At 41.4% G+C, this 20,662-nt stretch overlaps 1 protein-coding gene across 1 annotated transcript in view; it reads left to right on the top strand.

The window, feature by feature from the left end:
• Positions 1–7,399, top strand: part of UNC13C (unc-13 homolog C) — a 517,638-nt gene extending 510,239 nt beyond the window's left edge. Inside the window, exon 32 of the mRNA XM_019533546.1 lies at positions 4,246–7,399. Coding sequence (XP_019389091.1) covers positions 4,246–4,531 — 286 coding nt within the window. The 3' untranslated portion in view covers positions 4,532–7,399. The remainder of the gene's footprint in view (positions 1–4,245) is intronic.
• The last annotated feature ends 13,263 nt before the right edge of the window (positions 7,400–20,662 follow it).

Raw genomic sequence — 20,662 nt, 5'->3', positions numbered from 1 at the left:
GCTATTCCTTAGGATGTTAGCCTGGGCCAGTCCATCAAGGATGGCCTCCTTAATAAACTTTTCAAAGATCCGCACCAGGGGCTGGGCTATGACGCTCGCCAGCTCCTTGAGTACCCTGGGGTGCAGATTGTCAGGGCCGGCTGACTTCTTCAGTGCAAAAGCTTATAGCCTCATTGAGTATAAGATGCAAAGAGTGTGAATTGCATGTAACAAAGAACAATTTCTAATTAAAGCCCTGGATTCTCTCCTCTTCTGTAGAAAAGAGAAGCCAGTCTTTCTTATGTGCTCCCCAACTGAAAGAGGGTTTGAAAAAAGGAAACCTGAACATTTTTTCCATTACCATCCAAAGGAAATGTACAGGTTTAGCATTAGAAACAAAAGGTGCCATTTGCTCTTGATTACAGGCCATCTGGCTAAAACATTCAGGGTGTCAGTGCTCGGTGTTTCCTCCTCTGTAGATCTTCCCATATTTCTTTAATAACTGTGCAATTGTACCATATTATTATAGCTCAGAGATAGAGCAACCTCCATAGAAGGAGCTCCCTCACAAGCTACAATGTTTTCTATATTCTTTGCTTTCGGGCCTATTAGGACAGAAGAAGCACAGCCTTTTTTTGTTAAGTGGGAATTTTCAGTAGTGGGAGTATGGATGCTTGAGGTGAGGGAATATTTACAAATCTGATGCATCAGTTGGAAGGATAGAAAGTTGATTTCAGAGACTTGCCAATTTCTTGATTTTGTTTTGCACTCTTGGCTTCTTTCATCCTTTCATTTTTGAAAAATAGTTTTAGTTTGCATAAGAGATTGTCACTATAACTTTCAGTTTTACCTAAGATAATCTACACTATCAGAAGAGACAAATAGCTACCTACACAAATACAAGCTTATTTAAGTACATCCAAACAATTAAGTATGAAGACTCATACAAATACAAATTCCTGCCTTCTCCCTGTCTACTACTGTTCATTGAATAATAAATATTTCATGCTTGTAAAACTTCTTTGTAAGGACATGCAGCCATCTATTTTACCTGCCCTAAAGCCAGCCACATTGTTTAATATTTGAAGCATATTTCAGACGTAAGACAATAGCTAAGGATTATCATTTTGTAATACGAGCTGAACAGTTACACCAGCTACAGTGATTTTTTGTGGATGAACTGTCCAAGAATTCTGTACCTGACTGATTCCATGATCTGTTCTAATACTTGGCAAGGGAGGGGCCCAGTTCGCTACCTACTCTTAATCAGGGAAACTACTTGTTTCTATAGTCAAAAATCCTGCTAGAAGCATGGAAACTGCAACACAGCTGAGAGGTGCTGTGATTCAAAACTCCAAGAAAAGACAGTGGAGATTGCTGACCAAACTCACGACAACTGCCAAACAGCAGAAAAGACCCAGCTGGGTAGAAAGCAATTTCATAGAGAAAAGCAGAAGAGAGAGAGGCAAGAAATTTCTTCTCACTCTATGGCTTCCAGATGGTCAGATGAACCTCAAAGGGATGGGGTAGGAACTGTAACTTAGCTCTCCCAAGCAGATAGGAAAGAAAAGAGGACTTGGTTGGATGTGCATGAGGAGATTTCCCCTTTACTTAAAGCAGTAGCCCAGCAACATTTTTCTTGAAGGAGAGAGAGATGCAACAAATTAGGAAATCTATGCACAGCCTGTGAATTTGGATTGATACTGTGGGTTCTCTTTCCATATCAATGCCATGCTCCATTTTGCATATAGAGTTTGCTTGTTGTCTTTTACCTCCACAGGAGAAAACAATACTTCTTGCATCTGGCTGAGAGCTAACAAGAGAGTTGTTAAACTTTGCTGATCATCCTTTCAAAAGAAGCACCTTAGGCCAAAGTGATGGCTCTCAGCCATGTCAACATTTCACATTACAATTCCTAGCTAAAATTCAGAAGGAGGTAGAACAGGAACTGGAAGTAAGGATACTGTTTGGAGAGAAAACAGTAGCTATCACAACATTTTTGGCAGAGCCTGATCTGGTAGGATTTCTCAGAGCCCACCTATTGGCTAGGACACCCCCGCCTTCTTCTTCGGTGACTTGTCTGAGATGTGACAAATCCAACAGTTAGTGCAGTTCTTAACTGGTGCAGAGTCTAGTTGAATCCTCTGTACTGGGATGACTCTTACCTTTAATATTCAGTTTGCAGAGCTCTGGTGGAGTTTAATGAATGACTGTAAAATGCCTCAAGATCTTTGGATGAAAAGACACTAGAGAAATGTAGCCATTAATTGTTATAAATTTATGGTGCGAGAATTACGAAGCCAAAACCGGGACACACAACTGCTAGACTGAGTATATGGAGCAAACAGAACTCTCTTCCTTAAGTCAAAAGTTATCACAATGAAAATTAAAACCAGGCTGAACTGGCAGTGGGACTCTTTCAGTGCTAAGCTAATGCTCATGGAAACTTGGATCAAACCCAAGGTAGCCTAGAAACTCGGAATGGACACAGGCAAAAACTGTCCTCGTTACATCAGGCACAGGACTTAGTATCTTTCCTTCCCTAAAGCTGTTTCCCCAGCTTCAGCAGCAGTGAATAAAGGACATGCTTCAAGCAAACAAATTTCCCTACTCTGGCCCCGTCTACATGAGCCGCAACTGTGCAGTCATTACTGCACATTTATTTATACTCATACAAATAAGCAACCCACTCCTGCCCTGAGAGGTAAGGGACTAAAAAGCAGTTCAAAATACCTACCCCTAAATCTATGGTGTACTTGTTTGAGTAGTGTTGGTGGGAACCCTGGAGCAATGGATCATGGAACTAGCCCTCCCTAGAGATGTTAGCCGTTCCAGGCTATTGTGCCTGGCTGTCCTCAGACTCACAAGGATGTCATTGTATCAGTACTCGGGTCACCTTGTCAGATGTTACTTTTGCAGCCTTAAGAGTGAGCTATTTAGTATTTTTTTAAACCAATTCAGAGATTGGGGAAAAAATGCTGTGTGCTGCAGCAATGTGCACTACTAAAAGCATTCCTCTTATCTCAGATCTAGAGAATCTGAAATGCAATGAAAGTCGTAATACTGATCAGGATAAGAAAGGTGATTAGAACAATAACTATGTACTCCTTTCATACAGTAGTGCTCTGGGAAGCCAAATATTTTTGCTCGTAGAAAGCTGCTGTAGTCACATGTCTGACAGAGTTGAGGGTAAAGAGACAGCATTTGAGCACAGTTTTAAGGTAAGGAACACACAGTGACCCTGTGCAATGTGCATTCCCTCAAGCAGGAACCAGATTTTGGTCCCCAGAAAGGACTTGCATTATCCTATAATGACAAGAATATTAAATTGCATTAATTACACACATATTTTATTCCCACAAGTAAATATGTGACCTCAAATATAGAAACATCCTTCATCGCTGTTTGGAAAAAGCTTATCACAGGTAGTTATATCATCTTAACAAGGTAAGCAAGTGCAGGTCACCATCAAACTAAGATTTTTTCTATTCACAACATGTAACTGTTACTTAGTTTTTTACTCAGGGAAGAAAGTACCTATATACCAACTCATATTACATAAAATTCACTTTCAGATTTAACTCTCATACACAACGATACACAATACACAAATGGATACACGATTTAATGTTAACCACATGAAGATTATAATCATGTTGCTTTACAAGTAACATTTAGAAACCACACATCTCAGAGAGGGAAACCTATATTTTAATGGCTCTGAGAAAGCCGTTGCCCACAAAATGAATTACAAAATAACTAGAGTGGGAAGAACTGATCAAAGATACATTAGAAACCTAAAATATTTTCAGTTTGATACAGAGGCAAAGAGCCTAGATAAAGGTCATGTGTGATTTAAGGTACTATTCAAAAGTCTTTCATATTGAAATTGAACATAAATTTAAAAGCTAAAAACATATAGGAAATGGAGTAGGAAAATGTATAGCTAGCTAACAGATGCTCAAATAAATGTGATGAAAATATTGAACATTCAAATCTTTTGGGAACTGGGGAACAGGTGGTCTGATTATCCCAGATGCTGAGGAAATTAATGAACACAGTCAACTGCTATTCAAGCCATGGGAACTAAGGGCACTTGTGGAGCATCTTCCACAATAAAAGGTCCATTCACATAAAAGGTTCAGAAGTCAATGAAAGTGTTTGCAAAAGCAGAGCCATCAGTAATGTTAACAAGGTTTCTAAGACACATTCTTCTCTTGGAGAAATTAAAGTCCTTGTTCTAAATTTGTATTTTAATCCATGCAGCATTCTGAGCAGTGAAGAAAGGCTGGGAGCATATGAGCTTCATCTCTCTGTAAAAGATTACTGCTTTGCCAGAGAAGATCGCATTATAGGAATGACAGTTATCCAACTACAGGGTATAACAGAGAAAGGTAGCTGTGCATCTTGGTATCCCTTGCTGAAAAATATCTTTATAGATGAGACTGGTCTGACAATCCTTAGAATTCTCTCTCAGAGGACCAATGATGAAGTTGCTAAAGAATTTGTGAGACTTAAATCAGAAACAAGATCTGCTGATGAAACTTCCTGAAATACCCAAGTAATGCAAGGCTGTCACCGCCAAGAAAATAGATACACTGTTGTTGTCTGAATAGTGCATGCATGTGCAAATCAGTGGGAATGTTTAATTAACTATGTTTCAGTGTTTGCCAGTACCTAAGTACTATATTTGCAAGGTATGTTGAGGAGCTCTATATCTTTTATACATATTTTGGTCTTTGGAAAAGTAATTGTTCCAATGAAGTGCCAAAACTAAGACTAAAAGTAAATTATTAATGGTATATATTTTAAAATGTTGATTTCATCTCATTGCAATTCCTTTACCTTTAATATTTATTAATAAATTTTTAGGTTTTTAGTTGGTTAATTACTTGTCTCTTAAATTACTGCGTGCTGCTTATTTTGCATGTCTGTATTAAGTTGCTTCCCTTACCATTTTAAAGATTTTTACCTAATTTCATATCATTTTATGCTAACTTCATGTTAGGTATCTTAAGAATAAAAACTTTTTCTATCATAACTACAGATGCATTTACTTCTAGAAAGTGTTTGTAATTTTATAATTACTGATATAAAGTAATGATTTTTGCATAAAAACTGAAAGGGGGTGGAAATATTTTATGCTGACCTTTTTTCCAACCTTTCATATATATCACTGTGAAGAAATGCTGTTAAAGCAAGTTCTCAAGATGCTATGCTTATCAGAGTTTGTTAATGATGTTTGATATCTTGAGATAACTTTGTTCTTCGAAACTGCCAGGGTAACATCATATTTGTAAAATAGGTAAGTTGACATGTAGAAAATGGCTGCCATACAGTACAGTATACATGCTTTACAAATACTACATTTTCTTAAAATGATACAGTACTGTATATGGTTAACAGTTTGGAAGATGTAAAGCTGGCTTGGGGTTTGTTTCTAGAAATCATTTATGATAAGTAACGATGCTGTTAGCATTTTCACTGAGAGTTGTAAATGTTGCTTTACATACTTAGCTGTAAATCAGTTAAGTGCTTTATTTTCTTTTTTTAGAAAAGTTCAAGTTTGTACTTATGCAACATTACTATGTATTGCACTGAAGCAAAATCCATGTCATGTAAATATATTTAGTGAGAAATTGTACAATAAAGTATGAAGAAACTGCTTCTAGTTTTGTAATTTGATATTATTTATGTGCCTATAGGCTGTAAGTGCAATGTGAAACCAATTTAGTGGGTTGCAGTGTGATGACAATGCATCAAATTATGGTTTCTAGTGTCTCTAACATTTGCATCTTTTGTAAATGTAAGGTTTGATATGTCAATGTCACTGAATAATACATGCAAAATTAAAATAAATCGGGCAATTAAATTGTTAATGTACTTACAGAGTATATGATACAATGTTCTGGCAAACATATCTATATATGCATACACATAAGTATGTGCCCTGGTCCTTGATTCCAAGGCTTCATAATACCTAAAAGCAATTTCATACCTCCTCCTCTCCCCTCCCCCCGCCTCCCCCACTAAACAGTAGAAGTAACATAAGAATATTGGTGTTGATTCTTATTTGTTACAGAGTATTATGTGATCTCATGTAAATGAAATATTGAATTTTTCCAGAATGCCCTTTCAACAGATTTTTACAGATTGTGTCAATATATTTAAATCTTCTTGAGGTAGTCATTATCTATGAATAAAGTAGCTAGAGAACATGTGCAAAGTGTCTAGAAAGGTGGCAGTACTTCAGAGGACAGAGTGAGGAAGAAGCTGAATCGTCCACCAACATATGTCCCATTTGTATCTATGCTTTTCAAAACATATTTAAGAAACAGTGTGTTTTTGCTGTTACCTCAGAAACCCCTCTCCAAATAAAATGAGCACCAAAGCTAATAATTTGCATCTATTAGCTAGGCCACTTTAGACCAGATAATTCTGAGAATATAACTCTGATAAAAATATTAAATGTAGGTTTCATATCCTGAGATTTGCAGAGCTACCTAAAGGGTTTGGGTGCCCAGCTTCCATTGAAACTAAGCCCACCACTAGTATTTTAGGTATACTCTCTGTGCCTTGAGATGCTTGGGAACAAAATCATTTCAGGTATAACACAATTCACTGCAATTGCCAGGCTGGAATCGGGCCCACATCCTCCCTTCCTATTGGCAACTACTATATGGCCCCTCAGATACAAGTCCCATTGCTCTGCTTTTAACCTAGTTGCAGTTCTAGAAATCAGAGCCCACCCTGTGAATGCTGTGCGACACTTAAGTGATTGATTGATACCGTTAAAGTGAGAGCCAAGCTGCCTTGTGGTAGCACTCACAAAACCCATTAACAGTCAACAAGATTTAATATGATATGACATTAGTCAACTCCATCTCAAAAAGAAAAGAATACTAGCAACGGGTGAGAAAGTATAAGTATAATGTAAAGTATTATTGTAGATAAAATGCAGGGAGGGTTGTGCAATGATTCATTTACTTACATTACTGCATTGCACTGTGGCTCCAAGAGTTTAATAAAGACTGGTTGACTTGTATAGGAAAAATGACTTTCTTGTTTACTTAAAGCACTTATATTTTTCTTATTGTTGAATACTGTATTTTAAAGTTTGCTCATTTTGCTGGATAATGTATCAACATGTCACTAACTAAAGTAAATTTATATTTTTCAGACCTACCTATAAAGGAATAAGGATTAAACTTGCCAAGAAATCTATCACTGCTTCTAATAATAAGCAGTTTGCATTAGTTCTATATGCCAAAAATAATCCAATAATAACCCAAACTTTGTAAACTGCAACTGTAAAGAATTTATCATGTACCTTAATATTTTCTCATTTTAAACAAAGAAATAGTTACTTATTGTAACAAGGTTTGTTTTCTGGCAAGTTGAGATGAAAAATGTATTATCTTTACATTATAGAGCTCTGTTATAAATATATTTAGCTATTGATCAAAATGCAAATAAATGCTATTTCTCAGTGTAATCAGCTTGAAGTCAAACATTTGATATGGCATAACTAAGAGATACTGCCTAAGCTACAATGTCATATTAAAAGGACTGATAGATTTGGGTTTAGAAAAGTAAACACTTCATTTATTTAAAGAAATCTAATTTGCATTTATCTATGAGAACAGTTTTCTTGCTCTAGTGAACTAACGTTAGTGAAAGGGCATCCATCAAGTATTTCTTCAGTTTCATTTTCCACTGTCAACAAAATTAATGCAACACAATTTAAAACGTGAAATCCCATATATTTTATATTGGTTTGTTAAGGTATTAAAATACATACATTGAATATAATTTTGGGGAAAAGTTACAGGAAACAAAAGCAAAATGAATTTAAGAGGGGAAGCTGAGAAAAGAACAGCTACTACATGGAAATCTCTCAGTTCATTTGACATGCATCTACAATATGTAGGAGAGACCCACATCTACAGAAGGTTGCAGCATTACAACACTTACAAGTAACTGGTATATTTAAAATCATTGGGCCAAAAATGCATCAAGGGTACATGTGGTCTTGTATTTTGTACCAAATTCTATAGGATGCACATGTAAAAACTTTGAGACTGAAGAAATTTTTGAACAAGTTGATTTAGCATGAAAGTGAACTATAGATATTCTTATAATACACTTCTGCAGCAGTTTTATTTTCTTCTGTAACAGCAGCACTGTCAAAACTTATAAACTTGCTTTGTTCTCTCTGAATATGATACTTTAGAGTAGATGCGGGCTTTTTATGTGAATGGGATAAGAATAGTCACAATAAAAAATATATCTAAAGTGGTAGAGGTGACCACCACAAAGCAAAACTTCTATTTTTTTTTCAAAAGCGAGTCACTGGTCCTAATGTACCCCAGGAGAACCATCAGAAAAGGCATAATGTCACATCTAAACTACACCACCACCTGACAGGCAACACTAGTCCTGGACTTGCAGTTCTTCTCTAGGACTTGCAGAGACACCTGTCTAATGACCCATGTGGTTCTTACCTAATCAGCTTTTAGTTTATTCCTTTAGGATGATAGAATTTCCATCAAATAATACATGCACAGGTGGAAGCTCATCAAGGCACTCAGCAGTTGTCGACATTTAATCCTGAAATTACTTGTAGGCTTATTTCTAGTCTGCTCACAATTAATTAGCTATATGCTCTTAATTTTGTTCTCCTAGATGTGTAGAAATCAAGAATTACACCACTGTAAGATTTGAATTTGAATCCTACATGTCACACGCTCAGCTACTAAAAGTCCCTTTGAAAAACACTGATTGGAATTTGGGGGGATGGGGTGGGACAGACCAGCTTCACTAGATCTGTGTTAAAGAGACTTGTTGTAATAGCCGGGAAGCATCAAGGAACCCTCCAATAACACTTCAGTACTTCTATTCTACAAAATCAAATTATTGATCACAAAGGAATATCAATACCATGGTACAGTATCCTCTTAAGTGCCATATCTGTTAGAGAGAAAAGGAATTTTTATCCAATCAGACAATTGCTCAGCCATGAGATTGAAAGAAAAAATCAGAAAGTATTCAACCAAAAATATCTGTCCCTGTTCCTGATGCCCTTATGGGTATGGCTTCTATGGAGTCATAAGGGGAATGTTGGTATGTTATAATTTACTGGACCAGAACTAATAAATTGAATGTGCTATAAGTATGACAGTGCATGAGAAACATACTGTATAATTATCACTACCAGTATCTATTCAAGCCATGCTTCCCCTCCCCAATCTATTTGTTGCATACAGTGAAATGACACACATGACTCACAAATATCCAAATTGCTGAGCGTTTGAAGAATGACCAACAACCACAAAATGCTATGCACATGTAACCAGAGTCTGGAAAGATGGTCAAACACAGGTCTCCAATACACATGCGTATCTTTGTTGGGTGCTAATTATTTCAGACAGGAGAAGTCTCAAAATTGAAATTAGTTTAAGATTGAATGACAAGCGTAGGTCTGCTCCCTCAGTTAACTGGAAATGTTCTACCTTCATTTCCAAATCAACTTGTGAATACATATCTCTGTAGAGTTCCCTGTGGTTCAGTGGTAGAATCCTTGCCTGCCACACAGGAGATCTGGATTTAATTTGCAGGCATTTATACAAATATAGCCACAGAGGCACCAAATGTCTGGACTCAGTCTGGCTTTGGATTCTGTCTCAGTGGCCTAAAGGGATGATGGAAGCTCTGGACAGCCTCCACTCCTCCTCCAAGAAAAAAAATTCCTGCCTAGGCATATGCATGGAAGGTCTGGGTGAAGGATCAATGGTGGCCAAACAAACATATATTTGCTAAAGAACAAGTGTGCTTTTATTTTAATTGGATTTGAAAACGGAGGCCACATTTCTCCTGCAATGCCTTCTTCCTGCTACTGTTTGGTTTCTTTCATACCTCTGCTTTTTGTTAACAGTTGTCCTGTGCATCTGCAACTGCAGTTGTCCTGTGCAAAAAGCTGCACAAAAGTGAGCTTTTTGTTCAGTCTCATTTGGGGCTCCCATTCATGAACCTTTAGTTGCACAAGTAGTCTCATTGAACGGGGATTCAAGTTTGCAGAACTGAGCCATCAAATTATAAGATTGGGGCAGAGACCAAGCCTTAACTATACCTTAATACAATGCTCTGTCCTTACAGAGCTCCAGTGACGTCAGTGTAACTGCCCAGGTGCAACAGGCCCACATACAGTAATAGCTCTGTTATCCAGCATCCCCCAGGAATGGGGGATACCCATTAATCAACTATTCCGGTTAATCAAATGTGCACTGTCTTGTTCACTCCCCAGTGTCAGTGTGCCGGGATACAATGAGGGGGCCCTGTGCAGGCTGCTTTGCCTCGCGCAGGCTGCTGTGCCCTGGGCTGTGGACCAAGGAAGTGGCAAGAATTCTGCTCACTGTGGCAGTGAAACCCAGAAGTGGTACTTGCAGTTTCGCTGGTTAATAGAGTTTTCCAGCTAATAAAGTACCAGTTAACACAGCTTTTGCTGTAATATCCTCTATTTAGTTTTAGTTTGAAGCTTGCTGCTAAGAAATAGCAATACCAGCTCTCTTATATTCAAAACACAGCCAATCACATAGATAATGAAAAGCTTCCTCCCCAGGACCTTCATACAGACATATTAAATGCCTTCTATTGCCCTACAACTGTAGGTAATTTACTCTGACTAAAAAGGTGATATCATAAATCAAGATAAAAATTTGAAAGGAAATAAATTCCTTTCTGTCTCAATCTCACCTTTGCTTTGGACAAGTATTTAATAAGGTCTGAGATTTTCTGTCATTCCATTACAGTAAATTTTCTGAGCTTCCTTTTCTTTTTCTGAAAACATGCACAGTAGGAAGCATGCAAAGTGGGCCCTATTCCATTTGGATTCAGATTCGGCCTGAGTCAGGGACAGTGATTCAATTCTTGATTCGTATCACTGTCCCTTATTCGATTTGGCCGAATCCAAAGCTGAAGATTTGATGCTGATTCAGAGAATCAGTGATTTGGACATAGACACAACTTTAAAAGTTTCTTCTACGTACCTTGAGGTAGCAGGCACGGCTCATGATCACTGCAATGCTGTGGCAGATGGAGCATTCCACAGGGGTATGGGGGACACTCCATGTACTCAGAGGTGAACCTGGAAGTACTTCCGGTCTACTTCTGAGTCTGGCAGGGAGCATGCAGGGCCCTCGCCCCCCCACTGCGGCTCAGCAATTGGCCACAGGGGGACCCCAGGTGTCCTCCCTCCCCCCCAGACCCAGGAGGCACCAGTTGCCAAGCTGGAGAAGTGCAGGGGGGGTCGGTCCTCAGTGTGCTCCCCGGTGGACCCAGAAGTACTTCTGGTTCACTTCAGGGTCTGTTGCTGAGCATGCTGGGAGCCCCCCACGCTTCTGTGGGACACTCCATGCGCCCCAGCATCGCAGCACTCACAAGCCACCTGGTACCTTGAGGTATGTAGAAAAAACATTTAAAGCTGTGTCTATGTCCAAATCTCTGAACCTTTCCAAACCTCTCCAGATCAATTCAGAGGGTTACAATTCAATATGGAAAGATTAAAGGGCCCTCTGATTTGATTTGGATTTAGCCACTGAATCAGGCACTGAATCAAATTACAAACTGAAGATACTATTCACAAAATTAACACATGGTCAGTGTAGTAAGGGAAAACTAGTCACATTTTCCCTGCCCGCACATCTTTTCCCAGAGCACCAGCTAGGGAAAGATGCAGTGCTTCCAGCACTGTAACCATTGGCTTGTAATATTTCCTCAAACTTTCTGTACCCAAGATAAAAAATAAAATAAGCCTCTTTATTTGAATGTTCTGCATAGCAATTTAGTACAGCACATAACAAAATGTAATTGTACTAACACTATAATGCTGAACTGCTTTTCATTCAAATTGAAAATATCTACTGCTTTGCTCTCATAAGATGAAACAAGCTCTATACTAGTTTTCCTGCTACTGTGAACTGTAAGCAAAATGTTTTAAAGTAAGTTTGAATATTCTGAAAACCAAGTATCACAATTTGTCTTGTGTTATTTCATGGAGTTAAAAAAATCCTTACAAATAATACATACCTTCCTATAAAATGATACGTGTAATTCTGATTGTCATAGAGGGAGAAAAGATTTTTAGTTTTTCTCACTTCTGTTTTCCTGATCTCCTACTATTTTCTTTTCTTCTCACACAACCTGTTTTCTAGTTTCTATTCTATCACCACTGTGTCTCCCTTAGGTCTTCCCTCTCACCCCACTACCATTTTCCCCCTCCCTTACCTGCTTCACCTTTTGTCTTTCTAATTTCTACCTGTTTATATTTTCACTGACATCCTGCCACGTTTTTAGCTTCTCTCTTTCCTTGGCGTGTTAGATCAGCAGAGACTCCCTATGCCTGGAGAAGGGTGACTGCACATGAAAGCTTGCTAAGAACTTTTTTCCAGCTACTCAGTTGGTCTAATAAAAGATACCACATCTACTCAAAGTACCTTGCCTGCCTATGTCCTTAGACCACCACGGCTACAACCAGAAGTCCAAGTTAGACACTGTAGTTCCATATACAGTAGAGGTATGCGAAACAGGCCATATTCGATTCAGATTTGGCCCAAATTGGGATAGTGATTTGATTCATTGATTCACATCACCGTCCTGTTTCGATTCAGTTGAATCTGAAGATTCAATGCTGATTCAGAGAATCAGCAATTCGGCCATAAACAGAGCTTTAAATATTTTTTCTACATACCTTGAGGTACCAGGTGCAGCTTGTGAATCCTGCGATGCTGGGGCAGATGAAGCCCCTCCACATGCTCAGTGGTGGACCTGGAAGTGGACCAGACGTACTCCTGGTCCACTACCAAGCATCCAGTTGACCTCTCCCCGCATCCCCCTGGCTCAGCGTTCAGCCATGGGGGGACCCAAAGTGCCCCCCAAGACTCAAGAGGCACCAGTTGCTAAGCCAGGGGGCAAAGAGGGGTCTCCCTGTGCTCTCCGGTGGACCTGGAAGTGGACCAGAAGTGCCTCTGATCCACTTCCAGGTCCACTGCCAACTGCCCTTTGGACGCCCAAACTCCTGTGGGATGCACCATCTACCCCAGCATCTCAGCATTTACAAGCCACCTGGGACCTAGAGGTATCTAGAAAAAATATTTAAAGCTGTATCTATGTCCAAATCATCAAACCTTCCCGAATCTCTCCAAATCGATTCGGAGGGTTCTGATTCGATTTGGAGATATTAAAGGCTCTGCTGAATTGATCTGGATTTGGAGATTCAGCCACTGAATCAGACCAAATCTCTGCTGAATTGAATCAGTGACGGAAGCTTTGCACAGCCCTACTATACAGTACATTAGGTGTCTCAGGTCCTGGACAGATACACTGTTTAAAACACTCCAAGTGCTTTTGAAGGGGTCCTAGTAGCAAGGGTACAGACACGCATGGTTGAAGAAGTGCTTCAAAAATGACCCTCAAAACATAAGGAACATCTCTGAAGTACTTCCAAAACACATTTATATAGGCCACCTGTCTTCTGCCATCCCACAGTACTGCGCAGAGGCGTAATGTGACACCTGAGCACCCTAAGCCACAGCGGTGCATGGAGCAGCATCACTGGCTGCACTTCTGATAGCATGACAGCAGTTGGTCTAGCAGCACAGCCACAATTATTTTTCACCTTCCCCATTCCTCCCAGGATCAGCACCCAGGGCTGGTTCCCCAGCTAGTTTCCCTTCATTACACTACTGGTGTTCTGCTATACTATGTGGGGGTGCGGGGGGCAGAGAGCCAATAAGGGCTCCCCTGAGTGCTTGGCTGTTTTCAGGAGCCCCTTAGAGACCAGCAGACAGGAAGCTTGAAGTCCCAAAGCATACCATCACAGCCATTTTGAAGTGCTCCAGGGCAGGAGATGTGCCTGCAGGCTCTGAATTTGAAGTGTTCCAAGATCTGGAGTGTTTCAAATGCATGTCTGTCTATGGCCTCAGAAAGGCAACTTAACTTTCCCAACAACTGGAACACCTGACTCAAGGCTGTTCATGTATTGTATCTAATGATGGTTTAATCTAAATGCAGTCCTGAAAGCACAGACCAAATCCAAGATTCCCCTCTGCTTTTAGGGGAGAGTCACTAGAACAGTTCTCCCTAGGGTCTCTCTGGCCCAGTGAATCTTGCATTCTATTTTTTTCACAGTGATACAGCTTCAGCGGAAGAGGTGGAAAGTGTCCCCACCCAGGCTTACCTATAGTTTGGTGATTAGGGCACTCTCTCCCAGAAGAAAGAAAACATGAGGGCATAATACCCAAATGCGGAGGAAGGAGCGGACCCCAGGTCTCTCATGCCTAAATCCATCATTGGACCCTAGTCCTCACTAACAATGGCTCCTATAGTAATCTCCACCAAATGACTGGTAGACCATAAAGATTATAAAGATTTAGAAGGCAGGGTACAATTAGCACTTTATAGACTAGCATGATTCACTACCTCTCACTGACTATAAAGAGGCCATATTTTTTGTAAGGAATGAGCTGCTGCTTCTTCTCATGTCCTGTCACTATGTACACATTTGAGTTAAAAATAGATATATAATATTGCTTGATCTGTAGCCTTAGGAAGGTCCTTGGTGCATGGTCCCCCATACATGGGCAGTCTACATTATGAAAGTTTCCTCCACATTCACATGTGGTGTTTTCATCATTAGTGTCCCCACACTTGCACATTAACTTTAGTCTTACTGACCCCTGTTCAGAGGCAGTTCAAGCTTCTCCGTGTTGGTCAATCAAACTCTGCACGTGCAGGGAGATGTTCAGCAGTTCTGATATTCATCCTACCTCCTTCCTGGGTCATCTCTAATCACAATTAGCACATTTTTATTCATATGGCTGGTAGTGTTTCATCCAGCACTCTGTTACAGAGAGGAAACTTTTCTGTGGGTTTAGTCTACTGAGAGCTGTAATGTGGTCATGTAGTGGGTGCCTCCTATCTTCTCTCTGCTGGGTGCATTCCATTTTGCTTGCTACTGCTCTCCTAGTGTCTAATGGGGTGATTTGGGGTAAGTAAATGGAGACTGTTGGCATTTGTTAGTTTAAAGCATCCAGTGATGCACCTACAACGTTCATTCAGCACAGGACTCTTTCAGTTAACTTTATACTGGGTTCTATTCTGGAAGATAAAGTCAAAGGAGAAGTTACAAACAGATAGCTTGAAACTAGAGTACCACCTTTAGTGCCTTAGCGTGTGCTATAAACAGCTGCCAAATTGTACCCCAGAGACATTTCCATCATGGATGAAACAGGCACTGTATATAGAGTATGAGGTGCTTTGCAATGAAAGATATGCTTTCCAAATATAAGATTTTTCTATTGCAGACATTCACAGTTAGAAGCAAAAGAACAAAAAATAGGACTTATGCTCAGAGCACTATTTACAAATTTATCAGAAATCTCTTTTTCCAATTCAGATTTTTCTCCTTCTAATTAACTCAGAATATACAGTGTTCCAATTCACTATTCCACTCTGAATGGCTATTGTCAATATGTTAAGTGTAACTGTTGGAATCTTAATATTTTTTTGTAATTAAAAATATTGTTCCAAAACCTCCAAGGAATTGCTTTGCAATTATAGGGATCAGGACAATCTCAACCACCCAAGCAAGTTTCTAATGAATGAACATTAAATGGTTTCTAATAATGACTTAGAAATTTTGTCAGAGTAACAAGTAAGTGAATTCTTCAACTGTGTTGACTATATTAAAATGTATAGTTTTATAAAGTGGATATAAAAACTGCTCATAGATGTGTGACTAATTGAATGCAAGGCACAAAATTGTACTATAAATAAAACCTACAGTACAGAGACTTTTTGAGAAACATTTTGATACAGTAATTCTGGGCTTTAATAAAACAAACATATCCCATTTGCTGATACTATAATACTGCGTGAACTTTCAGCACAAAATTTGGCTTTCCTCTGCCCACAAGAAAAGCATAGGATCATGGAGAAGGGATTTTCTCATAGGAAACCCTTTTAATTTTACTTTTTAATTTTTAAGACAATCATTCAAAATTACTAAGATACATGAAGGGCAGGTTTTCCAGTTCTAATCACTACTTTCCTTTTCTTCACTGTTCTCACCTAATTAACTTCTATACAGGGCTCTGAACAGAAATCTGGCTGGCTGTCCAAAGAAAGTATGGGTGTCTCTTGTAGGGGTATCTTCCTCCACATGAATTCCACACAATATTACATAGTTCTTTAGAAAGGACATTCAGAGTATATACCATTTAAGTCAAAGGTAAATCTCCCTGTGACTTTAACAGAGCAATATTTTTATCCTAAATCTCCAAGATAACAGTTCTTCCATTTCTTTTTATACGCCCATTTATATGTTCCTTTCGTCTTCTCCTCCCATGCTTGTTACCATATATTTAGTAAGAAATGTTCACTGAACTCAAGATCGAGAATTTTCCTAAGTAAAAAACCATTTTAAAAAACCTTCTTTAAACCCTCTCCCATTCATGAGATAAATGCCAGCAACTCAAGTGCAGTGCAGAAAGTGCTACATTCTGATGGAGATTATTTAAATTTCCTACCTTTCCTGGTGGAGAATAGTCACCTGCTGACTGCACCAGCTGCTATTATATGACAGTGAACTTAACTTACTTCACTTTGCTTCTGCTAGTGCATTCCTGGTAGAGAGGGAACTGTGAATACACTTTTGAATTTGCACAGCTGAACCAATTAGGCTTTGTGCTGAACTGTTAGAAAACTGGGTAATCAGAGCTATTTTGTTCATAACTGAAATTGAAAAATAAAGCTCCCCACTTTCTTTAGAAAACAGTGAAATGTCAAAAAGCTGGTAAAAAGGGACCAAGTCATAGGGGTGTATGAAGCAGGCAGGATTTGATTTGGATTTGGCCCAATTCGGGGGACAGTGATTCGATTCACCAATTTGGATCACTGTCCCAATTTGATTCGGCTGAATCTGAAGATTCAATTCTGATTCAGAGAATCAGTGATTTGGCCGTAGACACAGATTTATATGTTTTTTCTATGTATCTTGAAGTACCAGACACCGCTTGTGAATACTGAAATGGTGGGGCGGATGGAGCGTCCCACAGGAGCACAGGGGGTGGTCCCCTGTGTGCTCAGCAGTGGACCCAGAAGTGGATAAGAAGTACTTCCGGTCCACCTCTGGGTCTGCCATGAAGCATGCAGGAGACCCCTCCTCCTGCCCCCTGGCTCGGTGACTGGTACCTCCTGGGTCTGGGAGGGCACTTGGGGTCCCCCCACGGCCAATCACCAAGCCAGGGAGGTGTGTGGGAGGGTCCCCTGTGCACTTGGCAGAGGTCCCAGAAGTGGACTGGAAGTACTTCACTCCATCCACCCCACCATCTCAGCATTCATGAGCTGCTACTGGCACCTTGAGGTATGTGGAAAAAAATAAAGTTGTACCTATCTCCGAATCATCAAGTCTCTCCAAATCTCTCCAAAATGAATTGGAGGCTTCAGCTTCAATTTGGAGAGATGAATGGGTCTCATGATTCAATTTGGATTTGGAGATTCAACTGCCAAATTGGGCTAAATCTCCTCCAAATTGAATCAGCAACCAAAGCTTCACACACCCTACTAGATGATCCTTGCAATACCTTGTGTATTCTAGTTCATGCTTAACTTGCAATCTGAAAGGTATACTAGATCCTGAAGTGCCCAGGCCTGCTTGGCTTAAGGCCCAGATTCACTGAGGGGTATTGGACCTGTGCCACTGACAGTTGGGGTTCTAGAAGTGGATATCAATCTCTCCTATAGTACTTAGCTTCCCCATTTTCAACCAGTTACATTCACACTCACAGCAATCAGTCATCAAGTTATTTGCTCGCTCCCCGCCCCCACAGTCCCATATAGCTCCTTCTAAAACAGGTAAGCCCATCCAAATTAAGGAGGTCTAAACCAATCTGCCAAATGGATCTGTCCAGGTGATCAGTGCTGTAATTATAAGTCTCTATTTACCCAGCTCTTGATAATGATTATGTTGAGTGCTTATCATCCAGATCTGCCTTGCCAGTGTATTATAACATACTGTGAGCTCTTAAAAAATATTCATTCCTACTCCAATCAATCCCTCCAAGATTTTCTAGACAGCAGCAAATGCAGATTTCCCAGTGTGTACCATACTTGTAGTTGATGATCCCTCCTGTGGTGGTGTGGAAGAGCCCCGACCCCAGGCAGCCCTGGGACTCACCAGGCGGGACAGAGCACGCCCGGCCGGAGCCGGCAGCGTGGGAACGCCGGGTGTGAGAGGCGCAGCACAGCCGGAGCCGGTGCGAAAGCCCAGGAGATAAGCCCAGCGGGGAGCCCGGCGGCACGCACTTTAATTAACTCTTCCAGGTGCCGTGAGGACCCAGCGGGTTCAAAAGCGGCGCCGGTGCGGTGCATCAGGGGCCGGAAGCAGCCGGAGGAGGAGGAGCTTCCCGGCAGGGAAGCAGCAGCAAGGCGGACGGCAGGAGGAAAGCTGGCCCGAACCTTTTGGAGCAGGGTAGGGCCCTGCGGGGCAAACTACGACGGACGAAGGGCCCTCAGGGCCACTGATCGGGTGGTGGAGGCTGGGAGCGGGGAAGCCCCCCCACCACAGCCACCGCCGGTGCGGCCCTTGGCCAGAGGCAGCAGAGGCAGGCTGAACCAGGGAGGACTGTTGGTAGACAGGCCCTTGGCAGGAACGGCGGGCCCTGGCTATACCTAGGGGACCCCGCCGAGACTTACCGAGTGACCCGGGGGTCACTAAGGAGGACTCGCGTGTGGCGAAGAGAGAGAGACCCAACCCCAGCCGGGTTGAGGGGAACACCGTTGGGACTCACCGTGTGGAGGCTCGGGCGAGGGTGTAGGGGAGGCCGGAGCCCTCAAAGACCCCAAACCAGACGAGACCGGAGACCCGTTTCTAGACCCGTACCCGCCAAGGAACAACACTGAACCTATATCATCGAAGTCGTGGCAGGAGGACTTGGCGGGAGCAGGCTGGGAACGTGAGTGACTCCAAAGTGCACAAAGGGGCTGGGCCCCTAGGCGACCACGGGTACATGAGTTGCGCCCTTACGGGTGGACCCGTGACAGGTGGCTAGGCAACTATAAACATAATTCCAAGTGGCAACTTTAGAACTATTTATTTGTCATGAAGGTACTCACAAATCACATTAAGTTGATCTGTTACACCACATTACGTTATATAACATGACCTACATTAGCAATATCTGACTTGAGGTCATCATGTCAATTAACATAATCAATATCCTTGACTTTGAATATAGCTGCTGGCAATAGCAAGCTACTGGGCTCAACAACCAGAAATGTTCCTTACAGGTCCTCTGTTTTCAAGTACACCTGGGCGTCGCCCCTGCAGCTGAAGACCCCGAAAGGCCGGGCACCAAGAAGGTTCAAAACATCAACTTCAACAACACAGGTGACAACATCATAGTTGGCGTTAGGCGGGGTGTAGGGGAGGCGGAGCCCCACAAAGAAGAAGCAACAAGAACAACCAAGGGAAGGCACCAGGGGAGTTGGGAACAAACATCAGCCTCCTCATACAAGCATAACCATCATCAAACATGTGGCAGGTGAGGCTCCTAGGGAACTGACCCAAAGTCACCCCAATAACCAGGCTGTTCTGACCAAGGAGCCACGGCAAGGTTCGAGAAGAACGCACACATGCAATGCTTAGGGGAAAGACACAGGACATTACAACTTAGTGCACCGGCTGGGAACGAAGAAGCAAGGGTGACCCTGGAGGCTGACACCACAATGAAAATTAACCTAAACCCCCAGGTTGATTTGTTGGGGCAAACATTGCATGCTGTGAATAAGGTGCTAGAAGTCCAACAGCAGCAAGCAATACAGTAACAGGAGTGGATGCACTGGAATTGGACAACATTCCGGGTGCATCATATGACGCATGTGGATGACATAGAAGCGTATATTGAATCATTCGAGAGAATGGCAATTCAGATGGGGCTAGACAGGCTACAGTGGGCTAGCCAGCTCAGATCACTGGTGGAGGGCAAGGCTCAGGCCGCCTATCAGGCCCTAATGAGACAGGATGCCTATGACTACAAAAAGGTTAAGGCAGCCATATTGCATTGCCTAGAGCTCACCCCTGACCATTACCACAAGTTATTCTGGGCCCAAAAAGGCAAGGAGGACTGTAACCCCAGGAATCTCATGCAGCTAGTAAAAGATCTCCTGGATAAATGGGTACCCCCAGGGAAGATAGATTGGGCAGCCCTGGCTGACCAGATTCTACTTGAACAATTCATAAAAGATTTGGAAGAGGACATTCAGCTATGGGTATCCCGGCACCTCCCTTGGATGGCTGCTGAAGCATTAAGAATTGCAGAAGCTTTTGTGGCTTTGGAAGGAGAGCAGCTCAGAGAAAAAAGTTATAGAAGTGCAGGGACTGCTCCCAAGAAGGAGGACGAGCCCCAACAGGGACCTTCGTGATACACCAGGTGAGGAGTCATATGTTACCGATGTGGTAAGGCTAGACACATTTCCAGAGAATGCACCCTAGGTGTGCCAGAAAAATGGAAGCCCAATGGAAAAGTTCTGGGGTTGAAGGAATGACACAAAACCAGTGAGCCGATCAAGGAAATGGATTGTAGCTTTAGGCACAGTGAGGAAATAGAGGTGTGGGACCATCCCATGG

Source organism: Crocodylus porosus, unplaced genomic scaffold (assembly GCF_001723895.1).
Source record: "Crocodylus porosus isolate Cpor-Errol unplaced genomic scaffold, CroPor_comp1, whole genome shotgun sequence".
Classification (NCBI taxonomy): Eukaryota; Metazoa; Chordata; order Crocodylia; family Crocodylidae; genus Crocodylus; species Crocodylus porosus.
The sequence above is the reverse complement of the archived record's forward strand: the minus strand, read 5'-3'. Positions and strand labels throughout refer to the sequence as shown.